Below are 22038 nucleotides of genomic sequence, written 5' to 3'. Positions count from 1 at the left end.
GACAGAGACAAAAAGCCTTCATTTACTGACTCTTAAATTAGGCATCTGTTTCTTCTCCAGTTGCTTTTATTCACTAAAGTGCATCCTTGGGTGCTCGTCATGCATACTTATTCATGTATGCTGTCTGCTCAAGTTTTCTTTTGTGATTTGTAAACACAGGAAGCTAGAATTTATGTTCAGTATTGTGTCGATGATGCTCCTTTAACAAGGCGATGTTGTCCTTTTTTCAGAGGGGGTCATAAAGTCAGAGGTTCCAATATGTCTGGGTTGATCTACTTGAGAATGCTTTGAAGTCTTTCTTTTAAAACACTTGTACAATGAAAGGGGAGTGGTCAGTTCTCCCTATTCAGTGTTTAGCTTTCGAGGCTGCTGCTCAAGGAAACAGCTCAATGTTGATCCTCTCCCTCCCTGACATCTCTTCTCTAAGAACTGGTGTTTGAATTTAACTTTTTTTTTTGCCAAGGGGGTGTTTATGAGAATGTTGTAAGTATTTGAAACAGCTCTTTGTTAAGTTGCGCTTTCATGTCAGTTAAGTTTTCAAATAATTATGTTATTCTAAATTTGGTCTTCTTTTGTTAGTATATAAATAGCTTTGTTTCAAAGTGAGTGGTCAGGCCAGCAGCATCACTCCTGGAATATCCACTTTACCCCTTAAAAACTGAAAAAAGTTAGGATCTGAGCTACCTTCTTAAAATGTCTTGAGGGTCTGGCCTGGTTTATAATGAATATTGCACTTTTATTGCAATCCAAAATGATGGTCTCGGTAAGCATGCATACTTCTGATGTGAAGTGTGCCAGACACTATTTTGTACTAAATTTTAGTTTGTGAGATAAGCATCCATGAGTAGCATGCACAACAAGCTGATTGCAACCTCAAAAAGCATGCAAATTTGCTTCTATACAAACAATGTTATTTTGGAGTTCTGATACACGCTTATATTGTCATTGCAGTTGAAAACGTGCTAAATAGCAGAAAGGAGATTTCCTTGATGACATATACTTAACCATAACCTTCTCAATGATGCTTAGTTTGGTATCTACATTGGCTACTCAGCTCCTAACCTCAGTGAAGCCTTGGTTCACACACGGACAACAGAGCTGAATCCCAGAAGCAAGATGAGAGTAACAGTTCTTGATATCAAGGCTGCATTTGACAGAAACCGTAGCAAAATTGGAATCAATGATATTAGGATGATTTGTGAAGAGTAGAGGCAGCAGATTTTGAGATTTTTGACTTTACATGTTGGTTGAAATTCCTTTGCCTTGTTTTTTTTTGGCAATGGCAAATTGGCAGCACTTAGTGTAAGAAGTTCTTTATCTGCAACACAGGGGGGACTCCCAAGTGGTTTTTTTGACTGTGATCTTTAAAGTAAACTCATGCTTAAATCCAGACTCATAATCATGGGTACTTAGCCACAAGGATGTACAAATACCCCAATTCATCCCTAGCACACATTTTTAAAAAAAATTGGTCATGGGATTTGGGTGTTACAGGTTAGGTCAGCATTACCTATAAGAGGACAGTTAAGCATCAATCACTTTACTGTGGGTTTGAACTGGATTTTAACCCGTTTTCAAATATATTTAAAGAGGCACAAAACAGGTCTCTCATTCAGACTACTTTTCACCCAAGTACACTATCGGAGATAAATCCTAGGAAAATACATTGCAGCTTGTAGTGCATTTCCCCCTTGATGTCCCATCCCCTCGAAGCTTAGGTGACACCTCATCTGGTGAATACCTTGGGTGTCTCTCTCTCTCTCTCTTTATGCAGCAACTTAATTTATATCTTATTTGCCTGCATCCATTTACTTTTTAACAAAAGCACATGTTGGAATTACACTCTGATATATCAGTTGATGATGATGCAGGGTTAGAACCAATGGTTATGGTAGCCATCATCCTTTTGTGCTGGGTATGACAACAACTTGTGAAGCATTTTTTCCTTCTAGTCCCGCCAACATTTATTTTGATAGGGGTCCTTGATGCCAGGCAGCCTTCTAAACTCAGCCCATTAAAGCAAACTCCAACAAAATAAACTTTAATGGTCTGAATGGTACATCAAGATGACTCTGCATGCCACACTCAGGACATTTCAGCTTCTGTTCTCTATAATATAGTCACAAGAGTATAAGGCTTGCTGGAAAGCTCCAGCTTCCACCTTTGTACCTACTCTAATGTTTAGTTAAAGCACTGCCAGGGAGTGAGGCATGCTACACATTTTGTTGGACTGGTGCATGAGTGGGAGTTCAGATCTATGTATAGAATACAAGGGCATTATCCATTTACTCAGCTCACATGGTTTTAATGATAGCTACATTCCTATAATCTTGATACTGTTCTTGAAAAGAGATAAAAGCCATTGAATATTTAACTCAATGCACAAAATACTAGACTATCCACATTCAATTAAAGTAACATTTCAAGTAGAAAGCAGTCAATATTAAAAATTACTCAAACATGTTCTTGTTTTACACAATGGAGAATAGGAATCAAATGCAACTGAATTAACATTTCAAGTACTTAATTGCATTGTTGTTTCCATTATTGTGAAATGAAATTCCGATGTCACTGTTACATCCTTTGAAACTACTTTAGCTTTGTTTTCTGTTGCTGTTCACTGCACAACTAAAAGTGCAACCGTTGACTTTTTCCTCTGTAGTTAATTCAAATGTTGGCCTGGTTTAAAACATTTCAAAATAAATCACACTTCTGATCTCACATTGCCTTTTCTGTATGACCAAAGAAAAACTCCAAAAAGCACAAAAACAGGCCCTTCAATCCACCATGGGAGGAGAAAGTGAGGACAGCAGATGCTGGATATCAGAATCGAGAGTGCGGCGCTGGAAAAGCACAGGTCAGGCGGTATCCAATGAGGAGAATCGATGGGCATAAGCCTTTCATTGGGAAATTCCTGATGAAGGACTTATGCCTGAAACATCGATTCTCTTGCTCCTCTGATGCTGCCTGGCCTGCTGTGCTTTTTCAGCATCACACTCTCGACCCCCTCCAGTCTACCTTGTCTGGGCTGACCACATAATGGCATAGTTCATTTATGAGCCAACTGAAATTCAAATCTGCTATAGGCAAACTGGCAAAAGTAAAAAAAACTAGCAGCTTGATCATTTGAAACAAGCAGCAAAAAGCTGCAATTTCCAGGGAGGTTAATAATAATAAACATGCTAAATCTAAACTATAATCAACAAATGGAACTAATCTGACAGATTATGGTCTATAAAGTTACAAATTAAGAAGTCATTGGAAAATAGAAAAAAAAATTACTTTCATACAGGGCTGACCTTCCAGTTTACAATGCAGACGCTTTCATCGATTCTTCTTTTATCATATATCTTAAAGTCATCTATTTACCAAATACTTAGATGCAGTTTTATATCAAAGTCTCAGAAGGCAGGTGATATGTTATGCAGCAACATTAGATGTAACACTAGTTTTCATAAAAAGCAAAATTATAGAGAATTCATTATAAATGTTTAGGATGAAATATTTGCTCTCGATATGTCCCCTGTACACCATTCTTGATGAGATACCAACATTCCAGGTAACATGACAGTAGGGATAAATTTCCAATGATTTATGAATTATCAAGTATGTTATTTTATAAAACTGGTTATAAAAGTATCAACTTTAGCAATTTATTTTTTCAGGGATGTTCCCAGCATATACTAGTAGAAAACACAACTATTATACAATGAAAAGTTTGAGATTTTCAGTTTAGCTATTATAGAAATCAGTCACTTTACATTACATTATCAAAGTAGTGCAGAATATGTACACAGGAACAGAGAAAAATAATACTGAATTGTAGTTGGCAAATGTGTCTGGCAACAGTATTGGATTATTTTGATCGAAACTGGCAGCATACCTCACATTATCTATGTACAAATGCAACATTTTGAGACATATCCCATTAATCATGTAAGGCATAAATTTCCATTTAAATGACCACTGGAAAATTAAAGTCATTGTCCACCAAGCCTTAGCATGAAAAAGTAACAGGTTTAGCTATACATCTTTAGGAATTAGATTTTACAAGTAATGTTCACTGCTCAAAGTGCATGCAATCAGACATCACCTCAGATTGGACATTTACCAAAATGTTGGCATAACTTTCTGCTGCTGAGAACAGATTTCTTGGCTCAAAAAAAGGTACATAGTTCAAAACATCTGCTGGGAGCAGTTTAAAAACATTTTGCATAGAATATTGACATCACAGGAAGTGGCAATGAAAATGGCTTCCATTTGTTTAGAGTACGGCTAACTATTCACATTTGTGGCACCAATCTCTAACCCTACCCATTTACGACAATGTTCTAAGTTTGTCTATTACATCATCAATTATGTTTACTATCAATTTGATATCGTCTTTATCATTCATTCGATGCTGACCATTTTTGCGCAGAATAAGATCAACATCTGAAGAAAGAATAATTTGTGCCACATTCAGCGAGATCTGCCAAGGAATATGATCATCCTTCATACCATGTATAAGCTTCACAGGACAGGTTATTGGAATGTTACTGTGCAACACACAGTGGTTTTCAGCATCTTTAATAAAGGTGTAAGGAATTTTGTGAAATTCTGAATACTTTTGAAGGTTTGGCAAATACCATTCTCCTTTTGTTTCTATTTCTTTCTGCGTCTATGAGAAACAACAAGTAGTTTAGATAATACTGGAAAATATCACACCAGGTTATCACAATACATTGTCATTAGTCATGATTAGCATTAACTGATAATTGTTTACATCACTTCACTGTCCAGTTTATGTATAACCATCCATACTTAAACAGCTGCAGGACAAGAAAACATCACTATTTGTTCACTCGAATTAACTAATGATGCCAGTACTACACGTATTCGATATATGTCTCTATGTATTAGTCTCTTCAATGGCATTTATCGTCAAAGAGAATCCAAAGCATAATATCTAATGGACATAAACAGCCATGTTTTTGTTAATTAGCTTCTGCTAGTTTTCTAGACTAGAGCTAAGGGACACTGCCAATTCCTTGTGTTCCATGTCCAATTAATAATTTGTTACCATTATTCAAGGCTCATTTTCTCTCTCTCAGATGATACTATATATTCCAAAGTCACCTTCATACTTAATGAATTAATTTTAACCATTTTTCTGAGCTTCATTCCCTTCTGTACATTATTGCTTATCAGTAGTAGTGGGAGGTCATTGACTTAAATCAGTAACTCTTTCTCTCTCCATAGATGCTACCTGACCTGCTGAGTATTTACAATATTTTTCATTTCTGTATCAGATATTGATCCTTGTTTGGATTTTAACAATTCTATATTGCATTTCACTACTTTGGACTGCACTATATAGCAGGGATATCGGAATGTACTCTTGATCCTTGTGCTTTATTATACACTTTGTACTGAAAATGTTAGTTAAATGAATGCCTTTTAATGTGATTTTTCAAAAAGACAAGCTATATTTTATAACAATGAGTGCTAATCACAACTTAAACTGCCCAGAGAAAAGAAACATCAATTCATTCCAAAGAAACCTTTTAAAAAGGTCTTTTTTAGTCTGTTCATTTCAGTTGTATGTTGTGTTGAGACTATCTACAAAAGCATATATTAAATCAGCTGGTACGCTGTGCTTGCATTTCAGAGCTTGTGTTTGAGACTAACCAGTTAGGCAACAGAACAAACTTCATTCAGCTTTACATATATATGCTTTCATATGCTCCACAACTTTGATAATTCAGCTTCCCTTATGTAACTGTCACTTTTTAAATCCATACGACAGTCAAAATAAATAAAATTAAGTTTTCAAAAAACTTCTTAAAAAGGCAAATGGTCAATCAACTCTGAAAGTAAGACTAAATTATTGGTTTCTATGTATATACATGGGAGCTAAATTTGCTGGTGACACGGAGATAGCTAAGAAAGTTAGTAGACAAAAGGGATACGGATAGATTAGCAACGTTAGCAGATGGTATATAATGTGGGAAGTGATTCCGTCCACTTTGGCAGAAGAGAAGCATTTTATTTAAAAATTATTTCAGAACTTGGAGCTCACAGAATCACTAAATTGTCACTAATTGAGACAACCATCTGGCCCAGTGTGTCTGCAGTGGCGCTCCAAATTAGCATCTCATTTAGTGCCATTCTCCTGTCTACTCCCTGTAACCCTGCATGTTCTTCCTTTTCTAATAACTGTCTAATTCTCTTTTGAATGTTTGAAATGAACATGTATCCAATATATGTTCAGGCAGTGCATCCCAGACCCTAACCACTTGTGTGAGAACACTTTCCTCATGATTTTCATTATAGCCCCTCAAGAGTTTTGATTACCTTTATTCTAGTTATTAAAAATTGAGTTGGAAATGATTTGTAGACTTCGGGACAGCTTATGGTAAAAGGACAAGAATAAACCAACAAGATTTGTTTGAGAGGCCTGGTGTGGAAGCTAATTGCTGGTTGATACCTGATTAAAAAGGTTTCCACACGACACACCGATCCAGGAAAAGCACTGCTAAATAGATAGCAGTTGTAGGCTATTATGAAGTCATAACTAGGAATTGGTTCCAGCAAGTCTGGAAGAGACCCCATGTTCAAGCACATGGTAGTTACTGAATGTAATTGAGGTGTTGGAAAGAGTTGATCAATCTCAGGATGGAATCAGAATTAAAGTTGTTTTTTTCAATTATATTTTCTGAGGGGTGACTTTTGGATTGCAGATGAGGCAGCATGAAGATCTGAGAGCTCCCTGCCTAAACAGCTACACTGACTTCCAGAAAACCAAACAACAGAAAGCGACTTTAGAAATACTGCTGTCTTTGTCTGAATGAACAAAGGTAATCCTAAGCAACCAAGAGTCCATATCTATGCCTGTGAAACAGCACATCGTGAAAGACGCAAGTAATTTGGTCAGTTTCGTTCTTTTATTTAATGCTCAACTGTGTATATTTGTGTGAATGGAACTGAAAAAGTGTTTTGAGTTGAAAGCACATACATTATTCAGCCCCCTGCTAAAGTTTAGTGCGTTTAATAGTAGTTAAATCTTGCATTTAAAATATGAACCAATGTCTGAAAGTTAATTATTTACAAAGTTTAGGATTGGCTATTCGAAAGTCTTGTTTGGAACCACAGGCATCACTATTCGGAGGTCTTCAAAGGTTTAATTTTACCGTATAGCAAATGCAGAGGCAGGAAGGCTGCTTTAGTTTGGCTAAACGTGTATCTTAGACTAAGTTAGTCTGTCTTGAGTCAAAACATTCTTTTACTAACTACTTTAAACCTTTTCTCTCGTTTTCAATCCGGTCACTGGTGGCAACATTTCCACTACATTGGTGAGATTGCACATAACTTTGCTCCAGATCTCTGATTTGACAGAAGGATACAATCTGGTAGTTGGTAGATGACTCAAAACATTATTGGGCGGATACAGTGAATAATTTGAAAGGCAAATGAAATATTAGCATTGATTGAAAAGGAAGTGGAATATAAGAGTTGGTGAAAACAGTTGAACAGATCCTTTGTGTGTTTAGTCCCATTAGCAATTATTTTTCACTTTGTATAAATGGCTGTTTTAGTAGAAAGGTATGATTATTCTGACTTTACCATTTTCAAAAGCGATTAGTTCAGTTGCATGAGGTACAATGGTGTAGAGGAGGAGAAAGGACAAAGATGAATTGTTAAGCTTATAACATATTAAAGAGTTTATGGATTTCAAATGATCATATAAAAGCAAAAATAATTACAGCTCAAGTTAAAGATGCACTGCACTTACCTCCAAAGGAAGCTGTTTGAAAGCATTTACCAAATAATCAGCTCCTGTAGCTATGCCAACAAGTGCAGCTATTTTATCAGGGCGAGCTATTGCAGCTAGGAGCATAAGCCATCCACCCATACTGGAACCCACCAGAACCTATAGATACGAAAAAAACAACAAAAATGTACTCACTATTCAAGATGAATGAGATGCATTCATATTTCCCCCGCAATTGCCTAATTATCAAAGAGAGATTAACAGGGCTATTGTGGGAAATGAAAGAAAAGAGGCACTTAAGGGGGGGTACCATATTAATACACATGGTTTAATAATTTGATTTTTGCTTACAATTTAGAAGCTAAATTAGCGATTTCTACATTGTAGACTTGCCTGGAGGTGCTAAATTTGACAACTGCATAGTTAGCACTAACAATTAGGAACAATTTCTGTGGAGCAATGGGATATTCACATTTCCTCTGAAGGGCATTAGCTTACAGACAACGGCAGGTTTCAGAACGGCTCAAGGTCTGAATTGGTGCTCACAGGTTCCTAGACATGGAAGGCCCTACTGGAAGTAGTACAAATGTGGAAGTATGCCCTGTAATTACAGGAAAGGAGGCCACAGATGTGCAAATGATGCAGCACATAACATGGGAGGAAATTGCTCAGAAGGTTACAGGAACCCTGCACGTCAGTGAAACATTGTAGAAAAATTGAACAATATATACTCAGGTAAAAATCAAAATTTTTAAACTATTTAAGATTAAATTCTGGGGTCAACTAGTACATGGATAATACTTTTGAGGGGCTGAAATTCATGCTATAGTCCAAAAATACCATATCATTAGCGGAGGTCCAACTGATCTCTAAACAAATAAAAGAAATAAAAACAAATTTCTGTAATTACCAGATAAAGAACCATAGAAACAAAAAATGAATTAGTGAGCTTTATTTATACATATTAAAAAAGTAGACCTATAACATGGCTTTAAATTAGTTATTTGGTTGCAGTTTTAGAAAAGTTTGTAAGTTTGCTCGCTGTGCTGATAGATTTGTTCTCAGATGTTTCATCACCACGCTCGGTAACATCATCAGTGAGCCTCCGATGAAGTGCTGTTCTGACCCACTTGCTACGTGTGCGGTGGGTGATATCACTTCCGGTTCTTTTTCTGAGAGGTTGGTAAATGGGGTCCAAATCAAATGTTTGTTAATGGGAGCTCTGGTTTGAATGCCAGGCCTCTCAAGTGTTGTAGCTTGTATAAATAACGCCCTGATGCAGCTCCGTTTGTGGGCGGCTCCTGTAGTTGAGTATCTGGTCAGCTCATGTGGCTTTCCTATAGATGCTGGACTGCAGCTCTCCATTGGCTTTTCGTTCTACTGTGACATTTACGAAGAGGAGTCTGTTGTTGTCCTTTGCTTCTTTGATGAACTTTATACTTTTGAGGGGCTGAGATTCATGCTATAATCCAAAATACCATATCATTAGCAGAAGCACAATTGATCTCTAAACAAATAAAGAGCTGTGTTATATGGTACATCTTAAATCAAAGATGTCAAATATCCATTAAAATCCTGCAAAATCACACTGTTCAATATCTTTAGCACCGAATAAAGCTTCTTAATCATCAGGACGAATGATATCGTCACAGGGATCCTATTCATCTTTGCTGTCCATAGTTAGAGGTAGCATATCATCTGCTTCTTCTTTTTCATCTGTCATCCCATGGATAACAGTCCTCTGTACCATCCAATGCATTCAAAATTCCACATTTCTTGAATGATTTGAAAATAGTGTCAGCTTTTATTTCCTTCCATGGCTGCAGTAGTTGGTCACTCATGATTGCTCAGTTTGCAGAAGGAATCTGTGAAGTTACAGCTGAACATGGACCAAAAGCAAATAAATTCTAATCTCCAGGATCTGATGGCTTGAAAAGACATGACTGCTGAAGTAATGGATGTATTTGTGATTTTCCAAAAATTTCCTAATATCTGGAATAGTCCAAGTAAATTAGAAGAACACAAATGGAACATCAATGAAGAGACAGTAAATACAACAAACGTATGAGAATGTCCTGTGACCAGTGAACAACAGAAGTGCAGAGGATTCGTTAAATAGTAGGAAAGCAGCAGATATTAAAACAATATGAGAATGACAGAGTCCAGGTACAGTGGAGAGAATTCGTTAAAACAGTTGAGACTAGAGAAACTGGTGAAGGATTAGTGGGAAAGTATTTTGCTCATTTATCTTTCAAAACAGAGGTAGTTTATTAGTAATTGTAGGTTTTCATAGAATCCCTACAACATCAAGTCCAGATGAACCCCCTGAAAAACATCCCACCCAGACCCAAACCCCTCCCTATCCCTGTAACCCTACATTTCCCATGGCTATTCCCCCTAGCTTGCACACTATGAGCAATTCAGCATAGTCAATCTACCTAATCTGCACATCTTTGTCTGTCTGAGTTGCTCTGGTTTCCTCCCACAGTCCACAGGGAGAATGTGTCTATGTGGAGTTTGCACAGTCACCTGAGGATGGAATCAAACCTCGGTCCCTGGCCAATTGAGGAGAAAGTGAGGTCTGCAGATGCTGGAGATCAGAGATGGAAATGTCAAACCTGGGTCCCTGGCCAATTGGTAAAGTTTCTAGGGGTTGTAAAATTTATTGGCTGTAATAGGTTATTAATTGTAACTTAATGAAGTCTAAGCAATAAATTAACAAACATTGCCACATAAGAATAATAGCAGGGTTGGTGATGTGCTGTAACTGTAGGACGTGAGCACATTTGGATGCGAGAGAGATCCAGGACAAATGCGGTGTGTTTTATTCATTTACATTATTCACTGTGGTTTCATGAAATTCAGTTCAGAGTCAGTGAACTGGATGCTGTGTTTCAGATTCCATGACATATCCTAGAGTGTGTAAGTTTTATTCCAGGAGGTAATTGCATCCTTTAGAATAGGGTCTTCTGACTTGGTTTATAGTCAGGGAAAGGAGCAAGTGACTGCGAGTGAGATAAGTTAGGTGATCAATGAAGGGGAGAGTTGAGGAGCCTCAGACTTTGCAATTTTCTAACAGGTTCAAGGTTCTTGAAGCCTCTATGGACGAAAGCAGGGGCTTCAGGGATGATGATCAAACTGAGCATGGCACCATGGTGCAGGAAGCCATTCAAGTAAAAAAAAGAGTTATCAGAATGTAAGGTTGTTAGGGGACATAATGTTGGGGAATATGCAGAATGGTCTCAACTGGCAGCTGTGAAATCTTGTATTGAGTTGTGAAATCTGCCTGGTGTCAGGTTCAGGTCACCCGAGGGGGGCTGGACAGGAACATGCAGTAAAAGGGATGAGGATACAGTGTTTGCGGTCTCCCAGGGACAACAGCATATGCAGAATTTGAAAGATTTTCTATTGGGAGGTATGAATAGCTGGTGGCAAATTAAAATGCTGAATTTCAAGAGTAACAGTCTCAGCATTATTATCCGAGCCACGAGGAGAATGCACTGAACTGTTACAATCTAGGAGGAGAATATTCAAATCATCATGCTCATGCCAGCTCTCCATATAAACACCTCCATTAGTACCTTTTCTTGTCTTCTCTACATAATCCTACACATTGTTTCTTTTCAAATAGCCATACAGTTTCCTATTGAATGCCATGATTGAATCTCCCTCCACCACACTCTCAGGTAAGGTCTCTATATCCTATTGGTTGCATTAATTTATTCTTTATGCAAATTATCATGGATAAATAAAATTGGATTGGTGTAGGAAAAATGGGTTGCTTCCTGTGGCACTTGCATCAGCACAGGATAAAGTGGCATCGGTACTGTAGGTACAGTTTTCATCTGAACCATACCGAAATCAATGCATTGGTGAGTTGCATAACTAGGGCAACAGACTAAATAGTAGGGGTGAAGGGAAAATTCCATAAATTACATAGAGGATATAAGGCAACAGAGCAAGGTAGTAATAAGGGAAATAGTGATCAGAACATGATAGTAAAGGACAGGGTGCTCAAACCTAAGAATAAGGCGAGCGATTATTAAAATCAAAACAAAGACAAAACTAAAGGCTCTCTATCTGAACACATTTAGTACCTAAGTGGCTTTCTCAAACTGGGGTTTTAAACAAAAACAAAGGACTGGCTAAAGTGAACCGGGATATTAGGGTACGGAAAGGTTGGCAGAGATACTTCAGCATACTCAGAAAATATCCAATTTCCTTTTCATTGGAACATAAGGGAAGGACACACCATCTGTAGTAACTTAAGAAGTTAAGACATAATCAAACTGAAAGAAAGTGTATATAATCCCACAGAACAAGTGGAAGGACAGATAATTGGACAGAATACACAAAACAAAGACGGACTTCTAGATCAATAAAAAAAATAGAGAAATTAGAATGCAAGAGGGAGCTAGCTATAAAGATTATTTTTTAAAAAGGCAAGAGTTGCGTCTATTTGAAAAAGAAAAGAGGAAGTAAAGTGAGGGTTGATCCTCCATAGATTAAGCCTGGCGAATTAATAATGGAATGTAAAGAAATGACAGATGAGCTGAATGTATATTTTCTATGTTTTCATTGTAGAGGACACAAGTAACATTACAGAAGGGCGGAGACTCCCAGGACAATGTTGAGTTTAGTGGACAGAGGTTCTACGGGGAGCTGGGGAAGTCAAGGTATTTTACTTGGCGACAGCAGCGGTTGGGAGGGTGGTGGGATTTAAGAATGAGGTTAAATAGTTACACAGGAGCTTGACTAGGTACTTACTGACTAACTTTCCCAGGGTAACTATTTACTTCACTCTAGTGGAATACTCCAAATTCTCAGATTTAAATGGATGCTCTCAGAGTTCTAGGGGAAATTGCGCGTTAGAAACTTCAGTTGCCTGGGCAATTCTGTCAGTCTGCGACTACGTAGATTCCTGTATCACTGTGCGATAAAATTCAGTGTTGTCAAACAAACAATGTATTAGATTTAAATTACAAAATTTAAATTATTATAGACCAAATATGACTAAGTCCCCTGCGCCGGATGGAATTTATCCCAAGATTCCCTGGTTAGAGTGGAGATTGCCGAGCCTTTGATCTTTATGTCATTATTGTCTACAGGAATAGTGCCAGAAGACTGAAGGAGAGCAAATGTTGCTCCCTTATTCAAGGGGAGTAGAGACAACCCTGGAAATTATAGACCTGTGAGCCTTATTTTGGTTGTGGGTAAACTGTTGGAAAGGGTTATAAGAGATAGGATTTATAATCTCTAGGAAGAAATAAGTTGATTCTGGATGGTCACCACAGCTTTATGAAGGGTAGATCATGCCTCACAAACCTTATGGAGTTCTTTGAGAAGCTGACCAAACACATGGATGAGGGTAAAGCCAGTGATGTGGTGTATATGGCTTTTAGTAAGGCATTTGATAAGGTTCCCACAGTGGGCTATTGCACAAAATAGAGGCATGGGATTGAGGGTGATTTAGCAGGTTGGATCAGAAATTGGCGAGCTGAAAGAAGAGAGGGTAGTGGTCGATGGGAAATATTCATCCTGGATTTCAGTTACTAATGGGGTACCGCAAGAATCTGTTTTGGGTCCATTGTTGTTTGTCACTTTTAAAAATCACCTGGATGAGGGTGTAGAAGGATGGGTAAGTAAATTTGCAGATGACATTAAGGTCAGTAGAGTTGCGGATAGTGACAAAGGATGTTGCAGGTTACAGAGAGACACAGATAAGCTACGGAGCTGGTCTAAGATGTGGTAAATGAGTTTAATGCGGACGAGTGAGAGGTGATTCACTTTGGAAGGAGTAACAGGAATACAGAGTACTGGGCTAATGGCAAGATTCTTGGTATTGTAGGTGAGCAGAGTGATCTGTGTACAGGTACATAGAGATCCTTGAAAGTTTTCACCCAGGTTGATCGGGTTGTTAAAGGTGGCATACAGTGTGTTAACTTTTATTGATAGCGGGATTGAGTTTTGGAACCATGCAATCATGCTGCAGCTGTACAATACTCTGGTGCGGCCACATTTGGAGTATTGCATAAAGTTCTGGTCAGTGCATTATAAGGAGGATGTGAAAGCTTTGGAAAGGACTCAGAGGACATTTACTAGAATGTTCCCTGGTATGGAGGAAAGGTCTTACGAGGAAAGGCTGAGGGACTTATGGCTGTTTTCGTTAGAGAGAAGAAAGTTGAGAGGTGACTTAATGGAGACAAAAGATAATCAGAAGGTTAGATCGGGTGAACAGCAAGAGCCTTTTTCCTCAGATGGTGATGGCTAGCGTGAGGGACAAAGCTTTAAATTGAGGGGTGACAGATATAGGACAGATGTCAGAGGTAGTTTCTTTACTCCGTAGTAGGGACATGGAATGCACTGCCGACAATAGTAGTTGACTTGCCAACTTTACAGGTGTAATATTGAGAGCCGAAGGGCCTATACTGCGCCGCAATGTTCTACGACTGCACTACTTTATTGCAGCTTTATTTCTGTTGGCATTTCTAAAGCACTGTTTTCATATGGATTGTTACATGTTAGAAAAGGAATAGAGTAAAACAGGATAAGATATTGCTTGATTGCTGTTACTACCAGTTAATTCAATTCCATTCCATCAATCATAATTATGCTCGGAATCCAAAACACTTAATTTTTAAGATGCCCTGCACTGTCATTGGCAGGACAGCACATCCCAACTTCTCAACTGAACTCAACTAATGGAAGGAGAAGAGCAACAATGTTTTGACACCATCATCTCCAAGTCTCCTCCCGTCCTGATTTCCTAAAGTTAGCTTTAGTGTGCCATCTTGCATCAATGAGATGAACACAAATGGTGGACTTACTTTATTTGAAGTGAATATGGTTTTGGTTTGTACCGACAGAATCACAGAACAGGACAAGCTGGAAGTCAATCAGCACATCACGAGCATTGCAATTAGCATTGTAGCCTGATTTTGGAATCAGAACCTGATGTGATACTTGAACAAAACAGCTTGGACGCCCAAGAAAAAAAAAGCATCTTACTCCACTTCACTTTAGCAGTGTATGCCTCAATGCCCAGGTTAAATGGTACGTATTTAATGCTAGTGCAAAGCAAACATCACCTGTCAATGGTGGGAATTTTTCAGTGAAAACACATCATTAATTTCCTAGTGTAGTCCTACTCGACGTGGTAATTAGTGAACCTCTGTTCTCAGATTTATAATAACATTTTTGCCAAATAACGCAAACAATGGATATTCACAAAATACTGTACTCTCAATCTCATCCATGGAAAACTATAATCTGAAAACAAAGAAAATTGCTTCTAAAATCTTCATACAAAAGTCCAAAAAGGGCAACAGAAGATAATAATAAAAGGGTGATTCCACACAGCATGCACAATACCACTACCTTCCACCTATTCCTTTTTCTGGATTGAAAAATGATGGTCTCTGCCTTGAAATATGGCTAGAACATGAGCTGGAATTTGGACAATCAATATAGAACCAAATCTTTTAATAATTTTTTTCCAAATTCTTCTTTCTCCTACATTAGATTTTACTGTCAATAAAAGAACTAGATTAATATTAATGTACAGATTAAGAGGACAAGTAGTAATAATTACAAACACAGTGTACGATGAAAGAGGGATATGCACTATCAAAAGCACAATCCACATGCAATTGCAAATAAATGAAAATTTCATTGTTTTGTGATGAGATTGTGACTATTTTTACAGTAAATTGAGAAATGCAGAAAGTACCAGGGGTGTTAAAGGATGCACAATAATTTGGAAAATGAAAGACAGTGTTTTAAATTTACCCTTGGAGATCAAAATCAATGATGAGAACTTTAAATTTAAGACATGAGCCAATAGATGTCAGTTACAATACAGGTGAACACTAAAATGGAACTTTGCCTAGGATGCAATGTATTCATATCTCAGTTTGTAGCATTCTCACCTCAGACAAGACCGATGTCAGAGCTTGGAAGAAATTATCAAACTGACACCAGTCCAGTACTGACCGATATTTCAGGTCGATGAACATTCATCAAAACTTATCTGGAGTTATCCCTTATGTCCTGCCCAATAATTCTTCAATCAATATCACAAAAATAGATTATCTGGACAGAATCACACTCTTGTTTGTGGGAGTTTACTGTACACATTTGGCCCTTGTGTTGCCTGAGATTATAACAGAATGACTACGGCTCAGATGTACTTCATTGGTTGTTAAGTGCTTTGAGGCATCTGGTGGTTGCGTGAAGTGCTATATCATTTGAAGAAAGTTTTTTTTTCAAACAAAGAAAACTTTAGATTAACTGAACATTAACAAACTAGGAGGTAGGCTACAGAGGCATTAATCCTTTTATCATCTCTGAATTGATTATTTTAGAGTTTCAGAAGCAGATATAACAAGGTGAAAAGGTGTTATGGACAGAAACATAGGTCAAAAATGCAGCTTGGGGTGGGATTGAATTTGACATCAAGTTACAAATGATCTACTTCCAAAATTGAGAGCAAGAACATATGTCCAACTTATGGTACAGAAATGCTACATCTATGAACCAGAGTGATGACAACAATTTGTCAAACAGCCAATTTTTCCTGACAACTTTTTTTCACTTTAGCTAGTTATCATCTCAAAAAAAAAGTTAACCCTTATTTTTTTCTACATACCCAATTAGACTGCAGCTGGGAATATGAACACTTGCCTTTAACAGTTACAGCCAGTGGTAATTCTCACCATGTACCATGGAGTTTACTGGAAGGCAATACTTCCCAATAGTTTGGCCTTAAAATCTTACTTGTGGTCCTTCTGAGAGTTCATCAAGCACAGCCAAAACATCCTTCTTCCACTGTCCTATTGTACTCTCACTGAATGTTCCTCCAGAAGCTCCACATCCCGAATAATCAAACCTTGTAGTGGCAAAACCAAAATGTTGTGAAACACAAGATAAACTTAGAGTTTAAATCAGTTTTAAAGACAAATTTATGGAAAGTTATATCCAGAGAGATGCCAAAATTACCACCACATAGCTGATAAGCCAAACTCAAAAATCAAAAAAGATTCATAAATTGCTTCACTCCCCCAAAACATAGACTATTGATTTCTAAACTGTAACAGCAGCTTCATTCTTAAAAAGGCCAGAACTCAAGGTGAAACATTTTGCATTAATGTAAACTAAGATAAAGTCAAATAAGTCCTACCTGTTATATCAATGTTTGAACAGGGCCCCACAAAAGGAGGGGATAAGTGTCACATTTTCTTGTTAGAAGCCAATGAACCAGAAACAAAATTCACTATGCAGATTTCAGACCCGATAGCTGCTGGACAACAGGCTAAGAGAGGATAGGAATAAAACAGAAAGTGCTGGAAATATTCAGATCTGGCAGCACTGTGGAGACAGAAACAGAAATAACGTTTCAGGCCTGTAATCATTCATCAGACATTGTGGTGAAAGGTCACAGACTGAGATGGCAACTCTCTTCCTCTCTCCACAAACAGTGCCAATTCTGTTAGGTACATCCAGAATTTTCTGCTTTTTGGATTTCCAGCAGTCTCAGTATTTTGCTCTTTAAATGACAGAGAGGAGAAGGCTTTGTAAAAAAAAAAAATCATTCATTAATTGATTTGTATTATTCTATTAGCTAGATCACTACCATATTTCTATGAATTGGACAATAAATCTTAATTTTGGCCACGTTTAAGTACTTTTGTCAATGCTCTTCAACTGTTACATGTAGGGGTGTATATGCACTTATCATATTTTACTTCCATGTGTATAGTATGCAAGAATATGTTAATCATAGCATTTATGTATCTCTGTTAGTTGTACGGAGGTAAACTTCATTTCCTAATCATATCCTGTTTAAACAGCTCTCATGATTTGTGTACAATCCTATTTTCCATTTTCTTCGTCCCAACATAATTAATCTACTCATACCCTTGTTAGCTTGCTGACATTGCAGTCAATATTGACTGCACCCATTCTTTTTCAGCTTTTATTTAAGCCTAATAAGATTCTAGCCATTGTGTACTAGATTGGACTCCTACAGGTATCTGTAAATTCTGACTACCCTTAAAGAAATTTAACACCAGTACTGTACATAACAAGTCTGGAAACTCAACACCTTGGCCACATAGCACTGAATCTCAGATCACTAATGTTCCCAACATGCATATGGTCACATTCAGCCCATCAACAGTAACCAGTCCTTCAGCTTTATTATTTCTGAAGACTACTGGCCTTGACAATATTCTGGCAATGGTAGTGTGGTTGTATGCTTCAGATCTTTATGCTCTCCTTTGTAAACTGTTCCAATATAAACGACAATACTGGCCCTGAAAGGGCGAGTTTAACACTTTGTTTCTTTCGACCAGATGAGATTGCGGCTTCCTTATTAAAGCATTTATTCAAGTATGCATGGAAGATGCATATATCCAAAAATGGCTTGCTATTCAAATTTTAATGCCAAAACTAGGATTTTATACTATTTGTTACAGACAAGCTTCCATTGACTACTCTTACAGGTAATAATTCCCAAAAGGTTACACATTTACTCATTCCTATCTCCACCCAATCATATTTGCATAGGTCATATTCCAAGTTACTACACATGACCATATCATCCAAACATGTTCAAACTAATGTATATGACTCTACTAACCAATCATTTTTGAACTAATGATTATATTAGCCTATTAGCCAGATGTTCACATCTTCTAGTAGTTAGTGCATCTTCTAATTGCTGGGGCATCAATTGTGATTACAAAACACCTACACTGTTTATTATCCTCCCCATTGCTGATACTGTTTTCCATTTCAGTCCCGCTTATTGCCTATACTATCTTCTCTTTTAGTATCTATCAGACACTAGAAAATTGCTCAGCTGTGTTTGGTATGCTTTCCTTTATTGGTCAATGTACTGAGTATAGGAGTTGGGAGGCCATGTTGCGGCTGTACAGGTCACTGGTCAGGCCACTGTTGGAATACTGCGTGCAATTCTGGTCTCCTTCCGATCGGAAAGATGTTGTGAAAAACTAGAAATGGTCCAGAAAAGATTTATAAGGATGTTGCCAGGGTTGGAGGATTTGAGCTAAAGGGAGAGGCTGTTTTCCCTGGTGCGTTGGAGGCTGAGGGGTGACCTTATAGAGGTTTACAAAATTATGAGGAGCATGGATAGGATAAATAGACAAAGTCTTTTCCCTGGGGTCAGGGAGCCCAGAACCAGAGGGCATAGGTTTAGGGTGAGAGGGGAAAGATATAAAAGATATAAAATAAGGGGCAACCTTTTCCACAGAGAGTGTGGTACGTGTATGGAATGAGCTGCCAGAGGATGTGGAGGAGGCTGGTACAATTGCAACATTTAAGAGGCATTTGGATGGGTATATGAATAGGAAGGGTTTGGAGGGATATGGGCCGGGTGCTGGCAGGTGGGACTAGATTGGGTTGGGATCTCTGGTCGAAGGGTCTGTTTCCATGCCGTACATCTCTGACTATATCCCGTCCACAGAAGGTACACCAAATCCAATGTGACCTGCAAAATACAGAATTCTTCTCCTTTTGCCTCATCTCTGGGCTGTCTACAACAAGATTTATTTATAGAAAAAGTTGTTTTTGAGTACTGTGACTTTAAGAATTGGCATTAATAAAGTTAAATCAAAAGAGAGACACACAAACAAGAGTTCCAGAGATGATACTTGAACTGAGTTTATTAACTGAATAACAAGAATCAAATTACACATCTTACAAGATGAAAATACTGTTAGCCTGAAGGATTTCCACTGTTTCTTCAAAGTTAGAAGTTTCCACATTTTCATGCAAAAGTTGTCATCGAGCATATACTGAGAAAGGACATAATATTGTAGTTGAAAACAAACGAGCCCTTCTATTCACTGCTTGAACAGACTGTCTATTTAGGACTGCTAGGAGTTAATTATTGTTCTTCAGTGGTCGCAGACTGACTCGCTTTTCACAGAGTTTAAAATAGTACAAATTACTAACTCAGAGTCACAGATGTACAGACCCTTCGGTCCGACTCATCCATGCTGACCAGATATTCCGACCCAATCCAGTCCCACCTGCCAGCAGCCAGCCCATATCAAACACCACCTTCACTATCCTATTGACCTGCGACTCTACTTTCAAGGAGCTATGAACCTGCACTCCAAGATCTTTGTTCAGCAACACTCCCTAGGACCTTACGATTAAGTATATAAGTCCTGCTAAGATTTGCTTTTCCAAAATGCAGCACCTCGCATTGATCTAAATTAAACTCCATCTGCCATTTTTCAGCCCAGTGGCCCATCTGAACAAGGTCCCGTTGTAATCAGAGATAACCTTCTTCACTGTCCACTACACCTCCAATTTTGGTAGTATTGCAAACTTACTAACCATACTGCTTAAGCTCACATCCAAATCATTTATATAAACGATGAAACGCTGTGGACTCAGCGCTGGTCCTTGTGACACACTGGTCATAGGACTCCAGTCTATGAAACAACCCTCCACCACCACCCTCTGTCTTCTACCTTTGATGCAGTTCTGTATCCAAATGGCTAGTTCTCCCAGTATTCCACGAGATCTAACTTTGCTAACCAGTCTCCCATGAGGAACCTTGTCGATCGCCATATTAGATCATGTCCACTGCTCTGCCCTCATCAATCCTCTTTGTTACTGCTGCAAAAAAACTCAATCAAGTTTGAGAGACATGATTTCCCATGCACAAAGCCGAATTAGTGGATTATCCCGAATCAGTCCTTGCCTTTCCAAATACATGTACATCCTGTCCCTCAGGATTCCCTCCAACAACTTGGCCACCACTGACGCCAGGCTCACTGGTCTATAGTTCCCTTGCTTGTCCTTACCACCTTTCCTAAACAGTGGCACCATGTTAGCCAACCTCCAGTCTTCTGGCACCTCACATGTGACGATCGATGATACAAATATCTCAGTAAGAGGCCCAGCAATCACTTCCCAGCTACCCACAGAGTTCCAGGGTACACGTGATCAGGTCCTGGGGATATAACAACTTTTATGTGCTTCAAGATATCCAGCACTTCCTGCCCTGTAACATGGACATTTTTCAAGAAGTCACCATCTACTTCCCTTTCATGTCCTTTTCCACAGTAAACACCGATGCAAAATACTCATTTAGCATCTAACCCATCTCTTGCGGCTACACTCATTGGCTGCCTTGCTGATCTTTGAAGGGCCCTATTCCCCCACAAGTTACCATTTTGTCCTCAATGTATTTGCAAAAACCCTTGGATTCTCCTTAACCCTAGTTGCCAAAGCTAGCTCATGTCCCCTTTCTATCCTTCTGATTTCCCTCTTAAGTATACTCCTACTGCCTTCATGCTCTTCTCAGGATTCACTCGATCTATCCTGTCTATACCTGACATATGCTTCCTTCTTTTTCTTAACCAAACCCTCCATTTCTTTAGTCATCCAGCATCCCCTACACCTACCAGCCTTTCCTTTCACCCGAACAGGAATATACTTTTTCTGGATTCTTGTGATCTCATTTCTGAAGGCTTCACATTTTCCAGCTGCCCCTTTACCTGTGAACATCTGCCTCCAAACCAGCTTTTGATTGTTGTTGCCTAACACCATTAAAATTAGCCTTCCTCCAATTTAGAACTTCAACTTTTAGATCTAGTCTATTCTTTTCCAGCACAATTTTAAAATTAATCAAATTATGGTCGCTGACCCTACTGACACCTCAGTCACCTGCCCTGTCTTATTTCCTAAAAGTAGGTCAAGTCTTGCACCTTCTCTAATAGGTACAGCCACATACTGAATCAGAAAATTTCCTTGGACATACTTAATTCCTCTCCATCTAAACCCTTAATATTATGGCAGTCCCAGTCTATGTTTGGAAAGTCAGGCAGCATCCAAAGAGCAGGAGAATCGATGTTTTGGGCATAAGCCAGGTTGGTTGGTGGGGGGTGTGGACCTGATGAGGGAGTCGCAGAGGGATGGTCTTTCCAGAACGCTGATAGGGGAGGGTGGGAAACATATCCTTGGTGGTGGGGTCTGTTTGGAAACAGGCTCCCTCGTCAGGTCCACACCCCCCACCAACCCAACCTCCACTCCCCTTCCCCTGCAACTGCAACAAATGCAAAACTTGCGCCCACACCTCCCCCCAAGGCCCCAAGGGATCCTTCCATACCCGTCACAAATTCACCTGCATCTCCACACACATCATTTACTGCATCCGCTGCACCCGATGTGGCCTCCTCTACATTGGGGAGACAGGCCGCCTACTTGCGGAACGTTTCAGAGGACACCTCTGGGACACCCTGACCAAC

At 38.7% G+C, this 22038-nt stretch overlaps 1 protein-coding gene across 1 annotated transcript in view; it reads right to left on the bottom strand.

Moving 5' to 3' along the window:
• Window positions 1-3639: 3639 nt before the first annotated feature.
• Window positions 3640-22038, bottom strand: part of LOC122550451 (palmitoyl-protein thioesterase ABHD10, mitochondrial-like) — a 33004-nt gene continuing 14605 nt past the window's right edge. The window contains exons 3-5 of the mRNA XM_043691193.1: window positions 16529-16640; window positions 7775-7912; window positions 3640-4660 (exon numbers count right to left, since the gene is read on the bottom strand). Of these exons, the coding sequence (XP_043547128.1) occupies window positions 4319-4660; window positions 7775-7912; window positions 16529-16640 (592 nt within the window). The 3' untranslated portion in view covers window positions 3640-4318. The remainder of the gene's footprint in view (window positions 4661-7774; window positions 7913-16528; window positions 16641-22038) is intronic.

The sequence above is a fragment of the Chiloscyllium plagiosum genome, chromosome 6 (genome assembly GCF_004010195.1).
Source record: "Chiloscyllium plagiosum isolate BGI_BamShark_2017 chromosome 6, ASM401019v2, whole genome shotgun sequence".
NCBI lineage: Eukaryota > Metazoa > Chordata > Chondrichthyes > Orectolobiformes > Hemiscylliidae > Chiloscyllium > Chiloscyllium plagiosum.
Note: the sequence above shows the minus strand (reverse complement) of the source record. Positions and strands in the feature narration are given on the sequence as shown.